Source organism: Pezoporus wallicus, unplaced genomic scaffold (genome assembly GCF_028554395.1).
Source record: "Pezoporus wallicus isolate ANWC-B61680 ecotype Strahan unplaced genomic scaffold, APGP_CSIRO_Pwel_v1 contig_161, whole genome shotgun sequence".
NCBI classification, from domain to species: Eukaryota; Metazoa; Chordata; class Aves; order Psittaciformes; family Psittacidae; genus Pezoporus; species Pezoporus wallicus.
In genome coordinates, this window is record NW_026642654.1 from 4,965,773 (window position 1) to 4,992,369 (window position 26,597).

The 26,597-nt window shown below is 38.1% G+C and overlaps 1 protein-coding gene across 3 annotated transcripts in view; it reads left to right on the plus strand.

Moving 5' to 3' along the window:
- The window catches only part of ROCK2 (Rho associated coiled-coil containing protein kinase 2), a 102,317-nt gene that overhangs the window by 40,219 nt on the left and 35,501 nt on the right, over window positions 1–26,597 (plus strand). For all 3 annotated transcript variants that reach the window (XM_057431914.1, XM_057431915.1, XM_057431916.1), the window contains exons 2-5: window positions 4,153–4,234; window positions 14,004–14,104; window positions 21,682–21,819; window positions 24,271–24,531. In XM_057431914.1, coding sequence (XP_057287897.1) covers window positions 4,153–4,234; window positions 14,004–14,104; window positions 21,682–21,819; window positions 24,271–24,531 — 582 coding nt within the window. The remainder of the gene's footprint in view (window positions 1–4,152; window positions 4,235–14,003; window positions 14,105–21,681; window positions 21,820–24,270; window positions 24,532–26,597) is intronic.

Here is a 26,597-nt window from a genome sequence, read left to right on the forward strand (position 1 = left end):
CTTTCATAACCTACACATTGATATGAACTGGAAATCCCTTACCTTAAAATTACATTCAAGAGTTTAAAATCTTCTCTTTAAAAGAGTGTGATAATAAGGTTTGTTCACAGGGATAAAAATAATTAACACTATTCCTCCTGGTGCTGGTACTAATCACCTCTCTTTGATGCCAGCTGTAGCTGACTGTCCTCAAGAGTTAGGACACTTCCAAATAGTTAAGAACAGGCAGTTGTGCTGTTCTCAAATTTCTGTTCATTAATAGCTACTTGTGAAAATTGTTTCCAGAAGTCCATGAAAAGGAGGCAGAAAGAGCTAATAAAATTAGCTGCAAATATGGTTCTCAGTATTTATAGCCCACAGAAAGGCCATGGAATCAAAATGACGCAGGGGAAAACCAGTGACGTCTGAAATGATAATATAGAGCTCAGTTTAAATTGGAAGTTACGGTTGTTTTGGACCTTGTAATACAACTTTATTAAAATATCTGTTGGGGATGATAATTTTATTATTTTCCCTGACTTTGTGCATAAGTAAAGCACACTATAAATGTTTTACTCAGTCAACATCTAAAATACCTTTGCATGAAAAGCATTAAAGTATCAGGTGACTAGCTCCTCTGTCTCTCCCCCTCAGCCCCCCAAAACAAAGACCAAAAATATGCCTTGTTGATTTGTGTTAGCAGAGTGCTTTTAAATCTCCCTTAAAATGTTTACAGAGTTGGTTTTGATCATTAAAACATTAAAATATTGTTTCAATAGAAATGGGAGAAGAATATAAAAGGAATGATAAATAAGGTATTAGACTGTGAAGAGAGAGTAAGAAGGTGCTCAGAGCTCTAGAGAGCTAGTTTTGATTTTTCAGTCTGTGCAGTAGGAACAAGAACTGTAATTCATCGGAAAAATACATTCAGGACTAACTGTGAAACTAATAGCGTTAAGGTATTCTAAAGAGTAAGAATGACCCTTACTTTGATACTGTAAGTTGATACTGTAAAATACAGCCATATATTAATGCAGTTATATTGCAAATATGTTAATGAAAGTGTAGCTTCCAGTCATATTTGATGTTTGAGTTGGGTGTGGTGTGTAGGCTGCCAACTAATTGGAATTGAGACATCATTGTGCTAGGTAAAATCATAGAAGATGGCCCAGCTGTTCTCCATCAGGGCATTCCGTATGATTCTTTTCTGCAGTTGCAAGGTGAAGAAGCATACACCTGCTGACACGCTGTGTTACAGAAAGTAATAGCCTTTTCTGAAGGCAGTATTTGCTAATTTGGTATTACAGATTCTATTACGTTATTTTTATGGGAAGTCGCCTGAAATCAGTACCTTCCATTGTGTTTGCCCCAGGTTATTGGGCAGTTCTTGTGCAGTTCATGCAGTGACTAATCCATAAACATTTAAGTTGTTGTTGGTTTTTTTGTGTGTTTTTTTTTTTACTTTGGTTTGGATTTACTGCATTTTTTGTAAAATGTCATTAAGACCAGGTGCTTCTACACGTGGAAGTGAGTACCATGGCCTAGTGCGTTACCCCTTTATCCTTAATGGGTCATGCAGAGCAGTTGTGGTCAAGGCTGAAATAATGCCTATAAATATTGTTCTTAAAGTAATTAAGAAACTCTGTCTTCTTAATTGACTTTCATTTTTGATTATTAACACTTTCTGTTTCTTTTTGTAAGAAAATTCTAATACCTTCATAATGCAGTTCATGTTAAATCAAAGTGTAAAATTTCACCTTTTCTCTCTGTGGCAGTGTAAATACCTTTGGTGTGTATCACAAGATGGTTGAGGTTGGCAAGGACCTCTTGAGATCATCTGGTCCAGCACCTGCTCAGTGCAGGGCCAGCTAGGATAGGTTGCCCAGGAGTATGTCCAGTCAGGTTTTGAATATATCCACCAATGGAGACTCCATGACCTCTTTGGGCAGTCTGTTCCAGTGCTTGATAATCCTCACAGGAAATTGTGTTCAGGTGGAATTTCATATAGTTTAACCTTGTATCCATTGTTCTCTTGTCCTGTCAGTGAGCACTACCTTTTCTTCATTCCCTCCATCAGGTATCTGTACACAGTGATGAGATCCACTGCATTAAGTCTTCTCCAGGTTGAAGGGTCCCTGCTCTCTGAGCCTTTCCTCGTATAAGAAATGCTCTAGTGCCTTAATCTTCATGGCCTTTTGCTGGACTCACTCATTTAGGTCCCTGCCCTTTTGGTTTGGGGAGTCCAAAAGCGGATACTGCACTCCAGGTGTATCCTAACCAGTGATGTGCAGAGAGGAAGTGTCATCTCTGTTTCCCTCCTGACAGTGCTTTCTCTAATGCAGTGCAGGTTATTGGTCTTTTTTTTCCCCCTGCGAGGATGCATTGCTGGGTCATGATCAGCTTGTCCAATAAGACCCTCAGGTCCTTCTTTGGAAAGCTGCTTTCCAGCTTGTCAGTCCGCAGCCTGTACTTGGTGCCTGGCATTATTCCTCACCAGAAGCAGAGCTCAGCATTTCCCTTTGAAGAACTTTGAGATACTCTTTTCTGTCTAGTTCTCCTGCCTGTTGAAGTCCCTTTGAATGGAAGCATAGTGCTCTGGTGTATCAGCCCCCCCTTAACCCCTGGTTTTGTATTGTCTGCAGCGTGCGGCAGGTGTAATGAAGGTAATGAAGATATTAAGCAGTGCTGGCCCCAGTGCTGAGTGCTGGGGCACATTACTGGTGCCTGGCCTCCAGCTGGACTTGGTGCTATTAATCACGATCTTCGGAGCCTGGTCTTTCAGCCTGTTTTTAATCCACTTCACTTGCGTAACCTGTACTTTGTCAGCTTGTCGTGACACTTGCCAAGACACTTCCATTTGTTAGGTTAAATTAAAAAAAAAAAAATTGCAATCAGATAACTTAATTTTTTAAGCTGTGCTTAATTATTAATTCTTTCTGTGGTGAAAAGCGACATCTCCACACATGAGGTAGCCTTATCTGTGTATGTGCTTATTTAGGACAGTCTGGCATTCAAAAAGTATTTGATAATTATGGCCCTTGCCTTGAGCTCTATTTGCGTAGATGCTTTATTACAATAAGTTTAAAAAATTTCAGTGGTATTTGCAAAAAATGACCCCTTCCCAGATATATTAAGAAAATAGAAATAAATCAGCAGGCTTTTAGCTGTAGCATCAGTTATTAAGAGGACTGAAAAGCTGCCTAGTTCTGTTGGCAACCTATTAATAAATGTGATGTGGCCTCTGACTTAAGTCTCTGTGATGCCCTGTCAAGGTTCAAAAACCTGAAGAAACAGTCTCGGGCTTTTTCCTTAGAGCAATGAACAAAGCTGCCAGTTCAAGCAGATCGCTGGAGGTGCCGAGTATGAACGGAGTCTCTGGCTCTTCTTAGTATCTGAAAATAATTTTTATTTCTCCCTGTGTAACTAGAAAGGCCTTTGTGTTTTGAAGAGCAGTTTTTTAAGTTTTTCTAGGTTGCTGAAAGCTGGAATTAAGTCTTGTAACAGGTGTTTAAAATGCTATTTTTAATTTAGATTTTGGTGATCTCATCCCTTGCCATTTTAAGAGATCTCAGTTAATTTCTGTGGGGGCACTGATAATTGGTGGCAGAATAGCATGCAGAGTTCTGGCTTGTCTTCTCTTGAGTGGCTTAGAAGAAGTAATCTAGTCTTGTAAGCTTGAATTATGTCGTGAATTGTCATGTTAAGTTTAGGTTCTGTCTTGCTTCCAAGAAGAAGAATGTGCAGATGTTTTTTGAGAATGAGAAGATAGAGACTGATCAAAGCAATAATAGGGGTAATACAAACATGAAGGTTTTGAATATGCAGGAAAAGTGTAACGGAAGTAAGAGCACAGATTGACTTGAATATCTTAAATCAGTGTTTAATGAGTAAGATTACTTAGCGTTGAAGATTAAAACTAATACTCCATGAAGTCCCGGTGCCACACTAATCTGTGGTAATGTCTGTACTGTTTATAGACCAACTTGAAGTCAGTCCGTGTGTGTTAGCTCCTTTGGTGGTTTATAAACACACTTGAGAGCTTGTTTGATTTGCCTACTAGGAATGTGTAATGCGTGCTGGAATAATGTATCATCAGTCTCAGTGCAGTAGGTTTAAGAAAGTTGTTAATTAAGACTTTAGAACTCAACTTTTTTTTATTTTTTTTTTCCCCAGGATGGATTGAATTCTTTGGTCCTTGACCTGGATTATCCAGCACTGAGGAAGAACAAGAACATCGATAATTTCTTAAATAGATGTAAGTTGTGAGTAGCTCTTAAGTGACGACATTATGATCTCAGCTATAGGAAGCTGAGCGGTCAGAAATGCAGTAGTATTTTATTACAGAGAAATTTTATTTTGGGGGGTGATTGTATTGCTGAAAATATGTTGGAAAATAGCAGCTTAGATTGTATTTTTTCCAACTGTAGTTGGAAAAATTGGTTTTATGTTATTTTTTTATCTTAAGTATGTGCAGTGACGTAATTTGTGAAACATATCCCAGTTACTGTTCTTCAGGATTTAATTACTGAAAATGTCAAAATTGTCTATACAGTCTTGTTTAATCTAGCAGAGAAATCTTCTGTTGATTTTTTTTAAGACTAAATTATTGTACCTTAAAATCTGTTGGTGTATTTTTGAACCTTTGTGTAAATGTTTGTGATTCTTCCCAAATTAACTGTGGACAGGATCTTGGAGTTTATTTACTGTATGAAAATGGAAGACTTACATCAGAGTAGCTGTATTTTGTTTTGTTAAAGTGTTTTTTATCCATGTATATAAACAATTTTTTTTCCCTTGTAAAAATAGTGGATTATTTGCTTTAAAATGTGACGAGAGAAATAGCTCTTACCACTGAAGTGTTACTCTATGTGTGTCTGCCCTCTGTTGCTCTGGGACTCAGTTAAATGGTGGCTGGTGTAGTAATTTGTGGTGAGTTCTTATGTTTGGGAGTCAGTTCTTCTCCATGAGATTTAGCAGAGCCCCATAGCTGGACATACAGCTTTACAGTTGCCAGTAAAGTCTCGTTTGGAGAAGTCACTGGAAACAGAGTAAGAAAGAAACAGCAGATTAGAAAGGAGAGGCATACATTGGGATTTTTCTCACTTTGAGTTTATAGGAAATCGAGCAGATATTTATGAAAGAAAGGGTCAGGAACAGCACTTGTAAGTAATTTTGTTACCTGAAGCTATGCACTGTATGTGTGATGTGAGGGAAAAGCCCTCTCTACAGGAAGAAAAAATGACAGTATCGGTAACTTTCCTGGGCTGTTCAGATTCACTTTTACATTATTACTCTATTTTTCATTTGAACAAAATTAAAAGCTTTTCTAAACAGAAGACCATTATCTTCAGCCATCAAAACTAGCAGTTATGGCAAAACAGCTCAACCTTGGGAGCAGTTGTTTTTTTCTGCAGCCCCTGAACATTCTGTCTGCCTTCCTTTTTCTGAAGGCTGTTGCTCTTTCTAATCTAGGTTCTCTTCCCATTGTTGTAGTAAATATTATTAAGCATCTGTTGTGGCCTGCAGGCTACCAGCAATGGCTGAAACCCTAAAATATACTTTCATAATTTTATTACTGACTTTTTTTAAAAAACAGCTGACAGTTTACAGTTGAAATAGTCAGATACTAGTTTAAGAAAATCCTGAGATGTATTAAAAGAAAAATTCACAGTAGTTAATTAAGAGCTTTCAGGGGTGCACTTCATCCGTACCCGCTGAACTTTAGAAAAAGCATGTAAGAGCTGACTGTTCTGGCTCACACATTGTGAGGCTGTGCATTTCTCTCAAGAATCACCCATGTGACTTATGTCCTGTTTCTATACTGGATGGGAAAGAATGAAAAATAGTCCTGCAGATCTTCTGTAATTTACACTTAAAAAAAGAAAAAAGGATTTCTGAAACAAGAATTTTGTAAAAATTTGAACCTGATAATATTTTTGCGTTGCAACTGAAAGAATTAGTCTTAAAATCATAGAATAGTTAAGGTTGGAAAGGACCTTAAGATCATGTAGTTCCAACCCACCTGCTATGGGCAGGGACACCTCACACTAAACCACGTCACCCAAGGCTTCATCCAACTTAGCCTTGAACACTGCCTGGGATGGAGCATTCACAGCCTCCCTGGGCAACCTATTCCAGTGCCTCACCACCCTCACAGGAAAGAATTTCCTCCTTATCTCCAATCTAAACTTCCCCTGTTTAAGTTTTAACCCGTTACCCCTTGTCCTGTCACTACAGTCTCTAATGAAGAGTCCCTCTCCAGCATCCTTATAGCCCCCCTTCAGATACTGGAAGGCTGCTATGAGGTCTCCATGGAGCCTTCTCTTCTCCAGGCTGAACAGCCCCAACTTTCTCAGCCTATAGTCCTACCACAGTGATCTGTGTCAGAGTCCTCTCTGCACAGGTGTTTGTGTGGTTGTGGAACTGAGTAGAATTGATGCAAAGAGTGGGGTGGGTGGTTGGTTTGTTTTTTTTTTTAAAAACTAGTCAGGCAAAAGGAAAGCAAAGGCCAATTTCTGATTTTAATTTTCTGCACTGATACTTGTGCTAGCACAATGGAGCTGCTTAGGTGCAAGAAAAAACAGGACAACTGGGTTCTTACTGGCATTGTTGTTCTATGCAACTTAAAGATGCTGAACCCATAGCTTTTTTATTTCTTTTTGGAAACTCTTCTGAGTATAGCAATTATCAGTGGGACTGAAGAGTGTGTATACATGTGCTTGCTGCAGCCTCTCACTGTCTTGGACTCGGGATTGTATTAATTTATGGAACAGTAAGTTGTTGCTTTCTTTGGTTAAGGAACAGCGAGTTCTTGTCTCTCCTGATTTTTCGCAGCATCTGAAGGGCTTTAGCAAATGCCTAGATGAGAACTACTGTCAAAAGATTCTGACAGAATCTGATGAGCGGTCTGTGCCGTGGGCCTAGAGTCTGCATCCCTCCTTGAGGCTTCCTGAAGCAACCACATAGAGGTGGCAGGACTGTCTTATGAGCTAGCTCTCTATGCAAAGTGAAGCAGCTGAGGCAGAGTTGTTGCTTATGATTCTTCTAATCCATATTGCACAAATGTTCAGAAACTATGGAGAACACTGCAATAATCATCCTACTTCCAGGCTCACTTAATTCTTCCACAGTAACACTGAGAAGGAAATTTTTCTTTCCTACCATATTCCCAGGGGTTTGAACACACCCTACTTCAGACTTGCTGCAAGTCATTACTAATCAGGTTAAAGTTTTATTAATAGCTTATTTTAATTTAAAAATGAAGTATTTTGTGTCTCAGCTGAGACATTGGTATTCAGCTCAAATCACAGTTTCAAGCTGAAACTCAAATGTTGTAACTCACGTCACAAAGCTACAATTTATTAATTGCCCATACTATAGGAGTTTGGTGTATCCTGTATCTGTGACTGCTTTGCCAAAGCAGCTTCTTCACATGTTTAGTATGCAAGAAACTTCTTCATTGCCTGCTTTCCCTTAGTATTCTTATTTCTTACGACTTTCTTTAAGGCACTGAACCAAAGTAGAGCATGTCTTTATTTATAAGAGACACGTAAGTATCTCATGTAATACAACCATTCCTTTTCAGTCTTCTCTATTGCTTTAATGAACTGTTAGGATTCTGTTTAAATTGCTGCTTTTTTTTGAGTATTCATGAGGCAGGAAAGCATAATGTAGTATTTAGTTTCCAAAACAGTGAGAGGAATCTTGTAGTCCTCTGAGAGCAAATACTAGCTTGTTTATTATAGAAAAGAAGCTTGAGCTTTCCAGCATGGACTTGGTGTAATAAATATTTCTTGGTCTTTTGTTTTTTTCTTCTCATCTTGGCTATGGCAACAGGTTGAGTAAATTCTTCCAAATCACTTTTTCTCCCATGTTGAGATTTGATAAATCTTAGTGACATGTGCCTTTTGTGGTGGTTTCACATGCAGGTACTACATAGCCTGTTAACTCTTTAACAGAAAGTTGACTCCTTTAGCAGAGAGTTAAATAATTAAGCAACAGTTTTAAAGAACAGTTTAAAATATTTAATAATTTATAATATTATTATGAGAAATACAAGGGCATGAAGAATGGATGTTGAGGAAGTCTACGCAACAGCACATGGATTGGTGCCATCAATAGACCAGGTACAATCTAGAAGCCTAGATTCCCTAAATGGGTCAGTGACATCCTATGCGTTATTCAGCATCACTCAAAAATTGGAAATCTACTGTTAAAATTATTTGCTGATGTTTTGGAGGTTGGAAAACTTCTAGAGTATTAATGGCATGGGATGTATTTACAGTAGAAGGAACTTTTAGTACAGGTACGTCACTGGTGCAGCAGCTTTGCTAAATCCTTGAATAAACATCCTGGAAGGTTGTTTTGCCATTTTTCTCTTGTCATGCTTACTTAGAAGATCTCTTTACTAAGCTTAAATTCTTGCAAAAGTGACAGTTCTGTTTCCTTCCTTTACGTTTTGTTGCATTGCTTGAAGTTCCTGAGTCGTGCCAGCTGTGCGGTTAGCAACAGAAATGCATTTTCTGGTGTGGTGTTAATGCCTGTCATGACTGTAATTCTCTGTGCTGTGACACAGAGAATTCTCTGTCAGTGACACAGATAAAATGTGAGATGCCAAAGAAGAATCTTAGAAATTTAGTGCACTGTGGAACTTGAGTTAAGGAGCTGATTGCTCCTATAGTTTTCTTTTGGCTTCATTAAGGCCATTTCTTGCCAGGTCTTTGCAGTCACCTCTGCAGGTCAGGCTCTGATTCCACTCTTAATGATACTGTTCTGGTAAGAGTAGTGATGGGAGAGGTATCAAATAAGCAACTTCTCTCAAGCAGAGCATGAATTAGAGCCACAGTGTTTAAGAATGTCTTAGATGTATAAGCAGCTTACTCATCAGAGTTATTGACCACTTTTCCATTTGGGTACTTTGTAGATAGAAATTCAGTTCTGCCATCAGGCTTACTTTCATTGAGTCAGGGGTATGTCCTCTCATGTCAGAGGACTGTTGCTTTCTGTTTCTCTATCTTCCACTCCTTTCATCTGTGCAAGACACAGTACTTCTTGTGTCCCCTCTTCTTTGATCTGGAGGGGGAAACTATGCCTGCTAGTTTCTCCTGCTTCTGTAAGGTCTCCAGCAGCTTCTTGTTACTCACACACCTTTGACCAGGTAATATGTATACACCCCTAATTACTTCAGTCTTTCTGTTGTGCTTTTTGTTTGGTTTTGGGCAGGTGTGGGATTGCAGCAGTTGCTGGCCGTTCTTCAGTTTAACTTCTGGCTAGACTTTTGCCTAGGGCAGCAACTTTTGACTTAAATGTGCTCCATAGCATCACTCATTGACTGTTTTTGCTCCGGGTGGATAAAATTGCACTTCCTTGCATTTTTATAGCTCATATATACATGCCCCAGAACTGCCTGATATGCATTCTTTTTAACTTTTAAGAAAATAACCTGAACATGGGGTTTTATCCCCCTTTAAGAGCAGAAAAGCTTGGTTTTCTTCTCCTCCCTGCCCCCTTTTACTCTTCGGGTTCACGTATCTATTCCATTTTCGCAAGCGCTTGTAACCTTCAGCCACATTCTTGCTGCCAGCTGTCAGTGATGATCCAAACACTCTGCCCTTTCAGAAAGTGAAGCTTCATTTGTTTAAAGGTTATAGTGCCATTTTCGAGTAGTAAATCAAAAGCTGTCTTTAAATACTCTCGCTATCCAGCATTCCTGGTCCTTTCCTGGGTTAAAAGAAGAAAACTGAGTCATATGTGATGACATTCTCTCATTTTAGGGCTTTTTCTCAAATGTCACAATGTTTTTATGAGATTCCATTATATTCTGGGGTTGGGGAGTCCATCTAATATCTTCCTTTAACATTTTTGTTCTGCTGGGCTTTGTGCTGTTGCAAATTCATGAGGCTGTTGGGTACAATCTGTGCATATAGATATCACAAATGTACAAAGTCATCCATGTGAAACCTTCTAAAAATATAGTCTTCTGCTAGAAGTATAATGTTCAAAAGGTCTACTGCACCTTGAATTAGACCATGTTATGTGATACATGAACTAAATCATATGATCCAGCATGTTGTAATTACAACATTGCTTCAGGATTTCTCTGCGCTTGCTTTCTTGTAGCCAGATTTTTGTTTCAGGTTATTTCCATGCTTTGATTATCTGCTCCGTATCTGTTCAATTTTGTGACAAAATAAACAACCTGTCCATATAAATGATACCTCCACAATGTCTGCATCCCTAGATGATGTTTACTGTTATTAACTAAGATTATTAAGTCTTAGTTAAAGGAGTTAGGAGGGGCAACCTTATTGCTCACTTCAGCTTCCTGAGTAGGCGACATCAGGAGGGAGGTGCTGAGCTCTTCTCCCTGTTATCCAGTGACAAGAGGCATGGGATCGGCTCAGAGCTGTGCCGGGAGATTAGACTGGGCATTAGGAAACATTTCTTTACTGAGAGGGTGGTCAGGCACTGGAACAGGCTTCCTAGAATGGCGGTTGATGCCCAAAGCCTGTCAGTGTTTGAGAGGCATTGGGGCAATGCCTTAATAACATGCTTTGAATCTAGGTCAAGCCTGAAGTGGCCAGGAAGTTGGATAGGTCCATTCCAATAGAAATACTCCTATCATGTAGGATTTCTCTGTCCTCAGTGTTTCACAGGGTTGATAAAACTGGTAATTCCTTGGTTGGTTCTCATTGCTTACTTGATACATTGTTGGGTTTTTCATTGCTTAACTGCAGTGTTCAATGCTAAAGCCGTTTCACTGGAGCTCTGTTAATGTTGTTCATAATTTTTGTATTTTACTTTGAACAGAGAAGTATTCCTCTAATAATGGAGCTGTGTAAAACTGCACCCTATTTATCGACACGTTTAACTCCCTGCCATCTCATCTCACACATCTAAAAACATTTGAAACATCTCAGAAACATTTGAAAATAAATTCATGTGATTCTCCTCCCTCATGAGATGTAACATTGTGTTCAAATGAGTAATTGCACATTTTTTCTGACTTGAAATTTGCTGATACTCCTTCTCTAGTGCTGCTTCCTGTGAATTTGCATTTATCCTCCTTGTCTTGTGCCAGAGCTTTTGATCTGCAGTTAAGTCCCAAGCAGTTAAGTTCCAAGCAAGTCTTCCCTTCTCAAACTGCAAAATTAATTCATGTCATGACTGAAATAATAAACTTGGTGTGGGTGAAGCTGTTGCTGTCCTATGCTTTCTGTCTAAGCCTTCATGATTCTCTGTAGAAAACAGTCTCAGAATTCTCTCAACTCTGGATTACTTCACAGTCTTACTGTTACACTGAATGCAGCAGATCTGTCTACTTTTGAAGTTTTAGTTGCCTCTGTCATTACAGCTTTACTAGCAGTCTCTCTTCCCTCATTATTAACGGTTGTTGAGGGGTGTTGTTTTTGGTTTTGTTTGCTTGTTTATTTAGGGTTTGTTTGTTTTTTTAAATATCTCCCCTTTCTCCAATGAGTTTTTCAGTCACCCTGTAATTCCTCTGTGCAATCCATGTTGGCCTAGTTTGGCTACAAATATACTTTGAGATGCTGTCTTAGAAGTCACGGTACAGTCAAGACAAGGAAATGTGTACATCTCTCCCCTTATCCACAAGACAGACATTTTGTCCTGGGAGGCAGTCAGCTTAATCAAACGCAGTTTGTCCTTTTTTAGATCCATTCTGGCTGTTCTCATCCTTTCTTGCCTTTCAAGGGCTTGGAAGTAGACTCCAGAGGATTTGCTCCTTAATTATAATGCTGTTCCAGCCTGTAGCTTTCTGGATCCTCCTTATTGCCCCATGCGCATGGCATTTGCCCTTTACCCGTCATCAGTAGCCTCCCCAAGTTCTTGTGACCTTTCAAAGGTGATAGAGAACAGCCTGGCAATGGTGTTGACTGGCTTCTTCAGCACATTTGGGTGCGTTTGTCTTGTCTTATGGCCTGGCACATGTCAATTTTGCTTTATTGGTCCTTAACTCTGACTTCCTCTACTGCAGTACTTCACTGCCCCACGCTGCTGTTAGCTCTGGGGAGCTGGCAGGCATGTGAGCAAAGCTTGCCAGTGAAGTCTGAGACAAAAAACGTCATTGAGTACCTTGGTCTTCTCCAGGTCCTTTGGCACTACATCCCCCTACCCCACTGACAGCAGCAGGCCCACATTTGCCTGTTTTTTTTATTGTCAGTGTATTTATAAAGGCTCTTGTTTCCTTTCATAACCCTGGCTAGTTTCGATTCCAGATGAGCTTGGCTTTCCCAAGTCCATGCCTGGGAGATTTCCTGCTGGGTGCCCCTTCCCTGCTTCCATGTTCCAAACCTGGTTTTTGTGCTTGAGTTGAGGCAGAGGTTACCCTTTCAAACAGACTGGCTCTGTGCCATGCCTGCTCTATTTCTCACTAACTGGAATGAACTGTTCCTGTGCTGTGAACATAATCATTTTTGAAGATCAGCCCACTCTTCTACCCTCCTCAGTGGCTTCCCACAGGATCCTGCCTGTGAATTCCCCGAACAAGCCATCATCTGTTCTCCTGAAGTCCAGGGTCTGCTGTTTTCCTTCCTCAGTTCTCTCAGGGTCTTAAATCCCACTGTCTTATGGTTGCTTCAGCCAAGCTGCCGCAGACTTTGTCATCCTTGGCCAGTTCTTTCTGGTTTGTGAGTAATAGATCCGAGTGCCTTCCTGATTAGGCTTGTTGCTCAACTGGGTCAAAAGAAGTGTTCTTGGCATCTTCTGGATTGCTTGTAGCTTCCAGGTTCATGAATATGTAGGAATGGTTAAACTATTTACTGGATGCTCATTATCATTAACTCCGCTCTGACAATTTTATCTTTAATGTCATACTGAATTAACTGATCTCTGATCCCTTTTTGTTTTGCTTGTATTCACATGTGAGATCCCCTTTAATGCCTTTCTTGGGATCAAATTCCATGGGCTTTGATGCTAAACATGATCCCGCAATATACGCCTCTGCTCCTCTCTGAATATAAGCATCCACAGCTTTTCATACAATTTCTTGCCTGGTAGGAGTCTCACTCCACACAACCTGTTCACTTTGTTTTGTTCTTCCTCTAAGCATGTATGGGGGTAGTATCAAAGCTTGCCACGCTTAAGAAAGGTTACCTCCAGTATTATGGATTCTGTTCATTGCTCCCATTATCTTTTGTGCTTGTAATAAGAATAGATTTTTAAAATGCATTTAGGCAGGAATGCATTCACTAGTGTGCTACATTTACAGAATTGAAGAGTCTGGGACCTTGCATGTTTTTAGAAGTTGTCAGAGGTCAAGATTTCACTGGTTGCATTTACAGATTCCTACAACTGCCAGCAAGAAAAATACTGGAAGTTTGTCTACAGAATACTGCACTAGAGGATACTTCAACAGGGCATTGTAGACCTGATTTTAAAAAGGGCAGAACTACATGTGTAGTGAACACAAAAAACACTTTGAGGTGGCCAGCAGCTATGTAGACATACATAAACTTGAATCATTATTTCATATGGAATGAAGGTGAGTGGATTTCAAGCCATATGCTTGCATGATCTGAAGTTGTACGTGAAGGTTACAGGGAGATATTCCTTGTTGTTTGACTGCTGTTGAACCCTCCAGGTGTGTAGGAGCAAGTTGCACCTGCAGTGCTTTGGTGTGAACCAGGTACTTCACACCCCTGTGTTACTACTGGTGCAGTGTCAGTGAATCGTGGTGCAAGGAGTAATTGAAATTTCAAGATAGGTATCTCTGCTTCTCATTACCAGAGTCTTCCCATAAGCTCAAATGATTATTAGAGGTGTGAAACAAGAGTCAGCAAAACCCAAGAGACACTTCAGTTGCTACAGCTACAGGTAGATGGTTAGTGGTTTCCAACAGTAATGAAAAGGTATATTAATAGTGACTGTAGATTTCAAGAATTCCTAAGGCGGCTCTAAATATTTAAATAACAACTTTTTTTTTACTCTAAATGAAAAATGTTAGAGAAAATTCTTGCATTCTTCAAATACATGCATTACCACAACTTTCATTTGATTTGTTTTAGATGAGAAGATTGTGGAAAAAATCCGAGCTTTACAAATGAAAGCCGAAGACTATGATGTTGTTAAGGTGATTGGAAGAGGGGCTTTTGGAGAAGTGCAGCTGGTAAGAATGTAATGATTTAATGATTAGACAGATCTATGGCTCTAGCCAAAACCTTCCTCAGTCTTGCATGCATTATATCTAAAAATGCATTCTTACAAAGATGTAGTATTATTTTTATTGTATCATGATGTCATTTCTGTGCACAGTAGACAGTACATTTGAGTTTAAGACATGATGGATTCTCAAGGACTTAAAAACCAGTTTGCTATCCTTTGATCAAATGGAAAAGAAAGTTCATGGCAATTCTAAATTTTTTTGGACGCAAGCATCACTGTATAGCAATATCTGAAACCATCCTCTGAAAGCAGAAGCTAATAGTGTGACGGAAAAGCTTTTTTCTCTTGTAATTATGATGCTTTCATTCTAGTTAACTGATAACGACTCATGTAAGATTTATTTTTAAGGCGTTATCTACATCGTATCCTGTATAATATCTAATGTAAGAATGGCATTACTTTTGGATTTATATTGTGGAGAAATGTTTGGTTTTTTTTAAGGCAATCACAGAATCATAGAATAGTTAGGGTTGGAAAGAACCTTAAGATCATCTAGTTCCAACCCCCCTGCCATGGGCAGGGACACCTTACGCTAAATCATATCACCCTAGGCCTCATCCAGCCTGGTCTTGAACACTGCCAGGGATGGAGCATTCACAACCTCCCTGGGCAACCTATTCCAGTGCCTCACCACCCTCACAGGAAAGAATTTCCTCCTTATCTCCAATCTAAACTTCCCCTGTTTAAGTTTTAACCCATTACCCCTTGTCCTGTCACTACAGTCCCTAATGAAGAGTCCATCTCCAGCATCCCTATAGGCCCCCTTCAGATAGTGGAAGGCCGCTATGAGGTCTCCACGCAGCCTTCTCTTCTCCAGGCTGAACAGCCCCAACTTCCTCAGCCTGTCTTCATACAGGAGGTGCTCCAGTCCCCTGATCATCCTCATGGCCCTCCTCTGAACTTGTTCCAACAGTTCCATGTCCTTTTTATGTTGAGGACACCAGAACTGCACAGAATACTCCAGCTGAGGTCTCACAAGAGCAGAGTAGAGGGGCAGGATCACCTCCTTCGACCTGCTGGTCACGCTCCTTTTGATGCAGCCCAGGATACGGTTGGCTTTCTGGGGTGTGAGCGCACACTGAAGCCGGCTCATGTTCATTTTCTCATCGATCAACACCCCTAAGTCCTTCTCCACAGGGCTGCTCTGAATCTCTTCTCTGCCCAACCTGTAGCTGTGCCTGGGATTGCTCCCACCCAGGTGTAGGACCTTGCACTTGGCATGGTTAAACTTCATGAGGCTGGCATCAACCCATCTCACATGCGTGTCAAGGTCCCTCTGGATGGCATTCATTTCCTCCAGCATATGAACCAAACCACACAGCTTGGTGTCATCGGCAAACTTGCTGAGGGTGCACTCAATCCCACTGTCCATGTCACTGACAAAGATGTTGAACAAGACTGATCCCAACACCAATCCCTGAGGGACGCCACTCGTTACTGGTCTCCAGCCGGACATTGAGCCATTGACCACAACTCTTTGTGTGCAGCCATCCAGCCAGTTCTTTATGCACCGAGTGGTCCATCCATCAAATTAATGTCTCTCCAATCTAGAGACAAGGATGTCGTGTGGGACAGTGTCGAACGCTTTACACAAGTCCAGGTAGATGACATCAACTGCTCTACCCCTCTCCGTCAGTTCTGTAGCCCTATCATAGAAGGCCACCAAATTGGTCAGGCAGGATTTCCCCTTAGTGAAGCCATGCTGGCTGTCACCAAGCACCTTGTTGATTTTCATGTGCCTTAGCATGCCTTCCAGGAGAATCTGCTCCGAGATTTAAAAAAATTGTAAAATTATTTACATTGTTCATATTAGTATCAGTCAAATTGGTTGGAGCTGGGGAAGAATCCCCTGCAACTAGTCTTAAGACTGTATGACTCATGGGTTATGTGCAAATTTAGATGCAATTTATGTAGCAGTTAACAGCCTTCAATTGGCAATTATTATTCATTTATGTCAGGTTTTAAGGCAATTTCATCGAAGTGTGACAACATGAGAATGTAACTTTCTCTCCCCTATTTCCTTCTATTTGCACTTTTTTAATGCAGAAGAATTTATGAAGTAGGGTGAGGAGTGTTTCCAAAGATTCCCAAGATTCCCCTTTTCAAATAAGACTTTAAAGCTTTATCTTTATATGCTTTTATATCCTTGCTGGCAAGAGATTAAAACCAAGCCTTCAGCAGAACCTTTTTTTTTTTTTTTTTTGCGAAAGGGCTGCTGCAGGGAGCTTTGTAAGCTAGCAGTCCACTCATTGTCTTCTCACTGACAGTCATGTCAGATGGTTTGTTTTAAAGTCTTCTACTAGACATTTTTATCATTATATATGTATCCACTTACAGCAGCTAATAGAGATGCTCCTTTTCATTTACTTGCATGGGAAGTCATTGAAGAATCAGGTTGTAAGGAGGAGAGTTCCTCATTTGTTGAGGCAGGGAGGGAGAGATGAAGATTTCAATAACGGAAGTCAGGTGCATTTTTTGGAAGTTGCTCTGATGTATTTCCTGGGGGCATCCAAGAGAATTGTATTTTTAATGTGCTTCAGCATTCAAAATGCATTGGTTTTAGATGTATATTTCTAATAGCCTACAGGTTTTTATGAATAATTTCCATTTTCTTAACATTTCATTTCACATAAAATTTCTTCTCTGTTCTGGCTTAGAATGGAAACTTTTTTCTTAATTCACTGGGTCATGCACAGTTTAAAGTAGAGTTGATTTTTCAGTATATGCACTGCAGTTAGGTGCTTTGAGGGGTCTGAAGACAAACTTCTCATTTGCCTCATCATTATAATGTTGTGGTAAAATGCATAGTAACTTGGTCGTATAATGATGGTTTTGTTTTGGTTTTTCATTATTCCTATGGGGATTTTTTAATTCTTTATGTAAGCCCTTCAGGCCCCCAAATCGCGAAAGCTAAGAATGCTAGGTTCTGGAAGGGAACTTCTTTGTGTACATATAGAGCTCTTCTGTACTTCTTGCCAACTTAAAAGAACAGTTGGGGGGGGGGGGGGGGGAATGTAAAAAAATACAAGTATAAATCATAATGTTATGCAGTCTTACAGCTAAAAAGTAGTAGGTTAATAAACAAACAGCAATAGATCTGAACTAATATTAGCTGGTGATGAGGGCATACGTACCTAGATTTTTTGCCTCACAAGGTATGATACAAGTTTAAGCTATTGAGCTAAGCTCTGTCTATTTCTGCTCCATTCAGAATGTTAACACCACAGTTGCAGATGATGGATTTGCAGTAATCAAAATATTTTGCAACACATTCTGTGATCAAAATAGAAATTTGCTTCAGTGAGGGCTAAACGCAGAAAGAACCATAAATAAAACATGATGAAGTACATGGGTTGAATTCCTGAATGTCATGTTATCAGTGTGTGCCATTGTTCATAAATATTTGTAGCACAAATATTTGTTATGTATTAGAAATAGTTGACTATAACAAGCCAAATTTTGAGTTTATTCATATACAACATTAAATAGTCAGCTATGTCCTCCTTAATTTAATTTTGTTTCCCCAACCTTTTTGCTCCAGTCTGGCTTTTTCTTGTGAAAGAAGTGGTGTGGGAGAGACCAGCTTTCCAGATCCTAGAAGAAAAAAAAGCCACATTCTCTACTGTTGTATCATATGGCTAGATTTTTTTTAAAAAAGCCTCACTTTTCCTTCCTTATTCCCCTCAAAAATTAATTAAAAAAAAAATCAGCCCAGCCAAGTGAGCATCTGACTTTGGTGGAAAAACAATTTCCTTGTAACTTCAGATGTATTAAACTATTCTCAAGCTCTGGCCTCTGTCTTTGCTGGGTCTGTAGTGATGGGGAAGGCAAAGAAAATAATTGCCAACTGCCAGGTTGCTTCTGTTATGCAGTGCCATGAATAAAAGTGACTGGTGTCTAAGGCAGACAGATAAATTGAATTATGGTGCTTAATATGTTACTTGTGGTTTATGCAGAAACAGTAATTTATGAAAGCACATCCTGAGTACCTCTTGTTTGTTTTCAGTGAGGAAAAGTCCTATTGATTTGATATTGAAGCATCTTTAGTTCCCTCTCCCTGGTCTAATTATAAAGCTCTGTTAAGTTGCAGTGACACAGCAGGCTGACTAGATCATGTACTCAAATAGAAAACTAATGCAAGGCTAGCTCTTGTATTTGGGTAGCAAAGAATGGTTTGGGTGATAGTCTTCACTATGTGATTTCTTAGTGTTGCAAATCAGTGGTTGGTGCTGGTTTAGTTTTTTTCCATTAAGTGCTTTCCTTATTAGGTTTAGTCCCCCAGCCACTGCTGATGTGTACCTTGTGTAGTAGTATAAATAAATATAAATAAAGCAGTTGTGGTCTATAATATATATAAAAATATATAAATAAATATTATATATAATATATGGAATTATATATAATGTTATATAGAAATGATATATAATGTTATATGAAAATTATTTATCATATAATAAAATATAAATCTATAAATAAATATAAATAAAGCAGTTCTGGTCTATTACCTGAAAATTATCAGGGCATGAACTTCGATGCTCTATCTATAGTAATTTCTTAGGATTCTATTCAGGTAATTCAGGATATTTGTGATTATTTCAAACCTTAGAATTCATTTCACAACTCCACTCTAGGATCTCTATTTTCTCATATCATAAAAGAGATGGTACCATGATCAGTATGCATACTCAATCTGATAGCTTCAAATGGATATGTTACATTTTTGCTTACATGTAGTCTTCTGACATGAGTGCTGTAGAAATTGGGGATTTAGTTTGCATGTACTTGTTTTCTGAAAGTCTTAGGTTGATGAAGCAGAGTAGTGGGAAATTCTTACTTCTTCATGCATTTTCGTAGGTTAAACAAGGCCATGTTACTCAGTGCTAATGGCATGAAGGGATTTTCCTACCTATTTTGAGAGTGAGCTGTAGTGAGCTGCAGTTTAAATTTGGCAGTTCATTTAAACAGTTGGAAGAAATTGAAACATCATGACAGTTTAATACATGAATAATCTGCTATATGAGGCAATATATGTATGCACAAATATAGCTCTGGGTAAAGAGCGCAGTGGCTAGCAGCTAAACAGACAGACAGTCTCCAGCAGCCATGATGGTGATAAAGGAGTATTATCACTGGTAGGTCTGTGCACCTGTAAGGTGTCCCAAGACACCAGTCGTTGGGTGTGCCGGTATGCTTGTTGTTGCTTTGGTTCCTTCATTTTTGTACAGAGAATGAATCTCTGTTGAAAATACCTCAAGAAATAATTTAGCCAACTAATAACCTATTGGCACCACCCTCAGAAGGTGTACAGACTTTGGTTTCTGGTCCCTCTAGCCCTGTGCTTTGCTTCTCCTGTGCGAGTGCATCAGGCTTTTTTGACTTATCTGACTTATTCCCTAAATAGTGTGAAACAATTATTCTTGTAAATGAAGGCAGTGATGCAAACTACACACTGGCAAGAATACGTTACGATTTGAGGAACTGTAAACTACTGAATATGTTGCAGAGCTTTACATGAACAGTCACAGAAAATGCACCTTCAATTGAACATATTTCAATTGAATATCTTTTTGAGGTTGCTGGTCTTCATGTTTCTTGTGGTTTTGAGCAGGGTTACAAAAGCTCTGCTTTATGGAGTAAAGTTTGTGGTGTACCACCTTGTCTTTGTAAGTAATCCATGTGGGATTAGTAAATAGGAAGGAGATAGTTTTCAAAATCCTCTTTAAGGACACCTTCACTTGATGGTTATTAGTGTCTTAAAATATACAAGTTTATAGAGTTCTTGACACATGTAGGTAATGCATTTCTGTTTTGGTGTTTGGTTGGAGGTTTTTTTGATCTGCCTGTATAGAAAGCTGTTGGATAGTGCTAAACTATGCAAGATACTAATGCTAAAACTTTTGTACCTATATCTTGAGAGCAAAAACCTGCGATTCCAAGAACAGTAAATTCATAAATAATCCAGTTTCAGTTCATGTTCTCACTCTTTCCAAGATTACACACACACACACACACCTACTCCTGTTTCTGGAGGTCATTCCTGTTGGTTTCAGCAACATTAATGTTTACAGCTCCTCATGAGGAAGAGGCTGGTGTAAACCAAATAGGTGCCTCTCTGAAGCTTTGCACTGCAGCTGTAATGAACCTGAAACATTTACAGCTGTTCAGGAAAAGGGCCTATTAAATATTCTTTCAAGTAGCATAATTAAACTCGGACATTGTGTAAAACTAAGAGGTTGAGGGAGATGTTTTAATGTACTAAATGGGAGGCTTTTAAATGCACCAGAAAATCTTAACCATTTGGTTCCGATTTCACAAATTAGTCCACTGAATTTTTTATTTTCATGTGGAGAGTATACGCTGAAACTTAAGATGCAGTTCGATTTTTTTCTGCTGACTCAAGACAGCTGAATACTTCTCACCTTGATTTCAGTAAGGAATACTCAAGTATGTTAAAAACCTGGTCCTTTAGTAGTTGTTTCATAAAATAGCAAAAATCTTTAACAGAGCAATGACTTTACAGTCTGTACCTTAAGGATCTTGTTTCATATCGGTATTCAGATGAAGTTTTCAAAAATATTTTCAGATTTTGTCTTAAGAGTTCTAATTTCAGTTTTCCAACAAGATTTATGTTATTAATTTTACACCATGTAAAGTAAATTTAAGAACTACTTCAGCAACTGGAGCAATGTTTTTTTCTGGAAAAAAAAAAAAAAAGAATTGTAAGAGCCTGAAGTGAACTGCCTGCAGAATTTCTAACATGAGTAAATACAAGGATAGATGGTATTTAAATAAGAAAATACAAGCAGAGTTGCATTTTATTTCTCCTTACACAATGGAACTTTTAATGAGCATTTTCTTTTTATTCTGTAAACAGAAATCTTTTGTGTGTGTGTGTGTTCTGGGTGATTTGAAGTGCGCACGTTTACTCAGGAAATGTTAAGAGCAGCATCCCAGTTTTTTTAGGGAAAGATGGTACTTTTCTCATTCTAAGTTGTGGGTTTGGGTTTGTTTTGGTTTTTGGGGGGATGGTTGGTTGGTTGTTTTGTTGGGGTGGGGGTTGAGGTGGTTAGTTTCAGTTTGAGTAAGCAGACTACTGGAGTCAGCTCTCATTCACCATGGCTATGAAGATAAAAATGAGTATGTGCTTGTGTAGGTGCATCTTCAGTAAAACCTCCTAAGGGCTCCTGCAGCCTGAGGCGCATCCTTAAGCTCCTCTTCTGGGGTTGCAGCAGCAGCAGCTGCAGCAGTTGGCCAGGCTCTGGCATATGTTACTTCATTTGGCATCCTTCTTGTCCCACTCTACTGTATTTTTCTGAAGCAGCTGTTAGGTTTTTCTTTCCAGGTTTGGAAGTTCTCAAATCTTTATGGTGTAGAAAACTGGGTATATGAAAACCTGGAGGCATTGCATCCCAGAAAGCAGCTTGCACACAGGAAACATATACTATGCCAGTATTAATTTTTTTTTTTTTTTTTTTGCAAGGTACTTTAAAAACATTGTTTCTCTTCTATTTTAACCAACAGGTTCGCCATAAAATGACACAAAAGGTTTATGCAATGAAGCTACTCAGTAAATTTGAAATGATCAAGAGATCAGATTCAGCCTTTTTCTGGGAAGAAAGAGATATCATGGCCTTCGCCAACAGCCCATGGGTGGTTCAGGTAAGGATGATGAGTAGTAGTAAAATAATAATAATAAAGCCATACATTTTTCCCAGTCTTGAGCTGGTTTTGAGTTCACATTGAAACTCAAATCATGGTTTAGGTTCAGATTTTATTTTTTAAAACATGTTTGCAGCACTTTCTCCGAGTTCTATGTATTTGTGTTAGACAGTAGATTAATTTACATTTTAGTCACTACAAATGCATCATGAAACAATTAAACAGGTTTTTGAAATACCTACACAATTATTTGGAATAATAGGTTACCTTTCCAGCTCAGAAAAATCTGTATAGAAATATAGAAACAAATGTCAACATTGTTTCCATTCTTTCCTCATGATACAGTCAATGGATCACAGGCAATTAGTAGTGGGAGTGCTTTAAGTAGTTCTTCTCTTTTCATTTGTGATTTGGTAGATGGATGAGTGCACACTGGGTCTCCTGTAAGACCAGGAGGTTGTAGCAGTAGTTTGCTTGAAACCATTTTCATGTTTAGTGGTCAGCTCAGACGTAATATCCAAGTAATGGAAAGTTGACTTCCTCAGCTGGTTTTGAACACTGTTGCTTGAAGCTCTGTCGTGACATGTATCATCATCATGTTTGTAGTAGAATTGTGCCTTCTGGAAGAATAAGTACTGAATATTGCAGTTTGTTGTAACTTGTAAATTATACCAGTTAATAAATGAGAAATGAAAGTGTATGCTTAGAGAAACTGTTAGTACTTCAGTTTGTTAAATAATTAATATACTTAAATGCTCTCACATATATTGCCAGCTTCTGTGTATTTAATAAGTAAAGACTGGCCTTCAGGTTTCCATATGTTCTTCATAGCGCTTTGCCTTATGTATGCAAGAAATGCTTTACAAAGTTTTTTTATTTAGATGTTTTGCTCTTCTTAGAATATTCTGTGTTCTTACCTATATTCAGCAGGAATACTTAACCAAATAGATTAATTTTTATCTAGTTCTTTGTTTTTGTTCTCATGACAGTAGTTGTCTGGAATGATTTTTACTTTTCACTTGCAGCTGAGAGTAACAAGAAATGTACGACACTCAGTTTTCAAAGGAAAGTGTAGCAACTGTGCTATAAATGTGTGTGTTTGTAAATTGCAACTGCACTTTGATTCATTTGTCATTATGCTTTCTGTGATGAAGTGTACTCGTGTGTTATATTTAGGGATTGTGTCCAATGTAATAGGACATTGAGCTGGCTTTAAGAAAATGTAGGTCCTGTTCTGAGCTAGAAACTGGGACGAATCACACTGCTTCGCTGTGCTGCCTTTTTTCTGTGAAAAACAAGTGAAACCAGAGTACTAGATAATTTAGATTTTTTTTTTTCTTAAAGCCCTGGAGGGCAGTAATGAAAGTGCTATATAAAGGCATAGTGTTGTTATTAATTATTGTGTTATATTAATATCTTTACATGTGAGAATGCAGAGGGTGTTTTGGATTTTAATTTAGATTTTAATGACCATTACCATATATATTGTATATTTGTGAAAACAAATACATTGCAGTATATATGTATTTATAACATAGGTCTTCTGTCTGTAATATACAGTTAATTTTTATCTAAAGGTCAAATCTCAATAGTAATGGTCCTGCCTTTCATGGTTCCTCATCCTCTACAAACTCCCTGTTCCTGATTTTTCTCCTTTCCACACATCTTCTTTTGCAATTGAATTTTGTGTGGGTAACTTAAAGGTGTGAATGATCTTAGTTTTTAATGTAAAAGAGCAGTATTCCCTGAGAAATAAAGTGAGAGACTTTCAGATTGAACATTGGTTAGTAATGCTTTTGTTAGTTTGGGCTGTTTTCAGACCTGGTGATTGCTGAGTGAAATCTCTAAAACTTCAGCCCCGTATGGCTAAACTTACTTTCACTGCTGTGCTAGTGGGAAACATACAAGCTGCAACCTATACCAGACTATTATTTTATTGTTAAGCTTAATTTCTTTGTATTGTGTTATAGCTGCCTTCAGGAGCATTTTTTTTGTTTCTTATTTCAGTATATGTGTTGATTTAGGATAAAATCAGAAGTGACGTGTTTTTGTAAAGTTGTACAGAGATAAGGAGATTTAGATGCTATTCACTATTTTGCTATTTTCAGATCAATACATGATGCTCCCTAGCTCAGATTTGGTATTTTGCATTTTGACTCAGTGATAATTTTTAATGCCAAGAAACATGCATATGTAGAAGCTCACACTCCTGAAATAATCAGGAAATCGTCTTTCATTTTCTTAAAATGAGGGGCTTTTGAAGTTCATTAAATTTGAAAGTACTGTCATAATTAATAGAAAATGTAGATTATTTAAATACACAAAATAGTTACATTAGTCTTGAAAACATATACTCAGGTTTAATGAAACTTCAGGTTAAAGTCCTTTACTCTTTTTCCTAGCTGTCTCTAAGAAGTAATTTTGTTTTTTTTTCTTTTTTTAATGTTGCAGCTATTTTGTGCCTTTCAAGATGACAAATACTTGTACATGGTAATGGAGTACATGCCAGGTGGAGATCTTGTAAACCTCATGAGCAACTACGATGTGCCTGAGAAATGGGCCAAGTTCTATACAGCCGAAGTTGTTCTTGCTCTTGATGCAATTCACTCGATGGGCTTGATACACAGAGATGTGAAGCCTGACAATATGCTTTTAGATAAATATGGGCATCTGAAGCTGGCAGATTTTGGCACTTGCATGAAAATGGATGAAGTAAGTATGCTACTGAATAATTGATCATCTGTAAAACTGTAATTCTAAGGTTATTTTCTTATGAATTACACTATCCAAAGGGATATTCATCAAATTGTACACTTGGTTGGAAAGCTATTCCTTGTTTCCTAGTTTTAAATACAAGAGTGCTTTAAATAGTGCAACCTCTTCTATAATAAAACTCTTCTGGCACACAAAAGAACCATGTAAACTCACTTTTTGTTATTTTTCTTTCTGTTATTTTTGAAGGCATGTGTGTTTATGAATTTCTGAGGTTAATCTTTTTTTGGCAAAAGCGTGTGAGACAACTCCTAATTTGGAACATTAGTAACCTTGAAATAATTCATAAATGACATTTTTCTGTAAATGAAATTATTTTTTAGGCGCAGTACGGTCCCTATTTATCTTTTACTGTCTAATTGTTCTCATAGCATCCTCTAGTGGTCATTAAAATGTCACAGTAAGGCAGCAGTGGCATGTGTGATACACTGAATAAATTTATGTTAGCTATTTCTCAAGATGTCATACATTTTTAACTGTTCAGATTTTACTGTGTAGAGCCATCATAGTTTTCTGATGAGATTGTATAAGAATATTTTATTTTTTTAATAAATAAAAAAAGGGTGTAATACTCTACATAGACTTAAAAATTACGCTACCTTTAGGAGTTTGCACTTTTAACATCTTCCCTGACAAACAGTATTATGCTGTAATTTATGCAGTATATTCTGGTGAAAAATTACAACATTCTAAAAAAAACTATATATGAATTTGCATAATGATTTGCTGGGCCTTAGGAAAGTTTCTGTACTAATGTTGGCAAAAAGCATCCTTCTAAGTTCATTTGCTTTAATACATTAGATATTTTTCTGTATTGTTTAGGAAGTGTTCAATGCAGTCTCTGCAATGTACTTAATTTGTGTTTGCACCATTAAGTTAATGTCTCTTCAGGGGTAGCTAGATAGAATCTAGATAGAGACAGAAGTACTGTCTCTGGTTTGGGTTTGTTGGATTTTTTCCCCCCTGTGACCCTGTGACAATATATCAACTTAATTGAACAACTGCAGCTGTTTATGGCGATTGAGTGCTCTGTTTAGTTTTGCTGATATTGTAGTTATTATTCTAAAGGCATAGATTGTTTACTCCATTTTGATGGTTTACGTGCCTGTATTTTAGGGTACAATGTTTATTTTGAAAAAATTAAAAGTAGTACTTGATCTCTTCGTTTACTCCTTAAAAAAATGAATCTCGGTTTTGAGCCAGTAGGCAGTCAGCCTTAAGGGAATTTGATATTCATCATAAGAGACAATGAAAAAAAAAACCAGCTCAAAAAGTTCATAGTATAAATCTACCAAGAAAGGATGATCCTTTGTGGTATTTTAGAGATCCCAGAAATGGTAAACCTAAGCCTCTTTTCCTTTTTTCCTTTTTTGTTGTTTTTGTTAACAGAATGGAATATTAAAATGTGGATGCTCACATTATAAATGTGAGAAGTGCATGCTCATTTCTTGTAAGGAATTTTGGTGAGCACCAGTTTGGACTGGGTATCATCAATGAAGCAGTGATTTCCTAAAGACGTTAATTTTTTTAACAGATTACATTTTAACTTCTTTGTGTTTCTCAGACTCAGTGGAATGGCAAGTATCTTTTATACAGGAAGCTTTACAAGTTGAGAGGTTCTGGATTGTCTCCAAATCTCATGCTACTTCTTACAAAACATGAACACATCCCAGCTGTGTAAATATGATACTGGTGTTGGCAGGATGATTTCTAAAAAATATATGCTTACTCAATACTTATTTATTTTTTCTGATTTGGAGTTCTTTAAGCAGTTGTGCACATTAGTATTTTCCTTGTGCTGTTGAGAGCCCAGGAAAACTCTGCTGCAGTTTCATGAGAGACTTTTTTTACCTTTGCTGTGGACTTGAATTCGGTGTCCTGTTAAGTTTTCCAGGCCAGTCCAGACCTCTGGAGCAGAATTCCTTCTTACCAGTATGTGAAAACAATTGCTAAGTGGTTTAGTGATCTTTTCTCACATAGGAGGAACTGGTCTATTTATATAATTC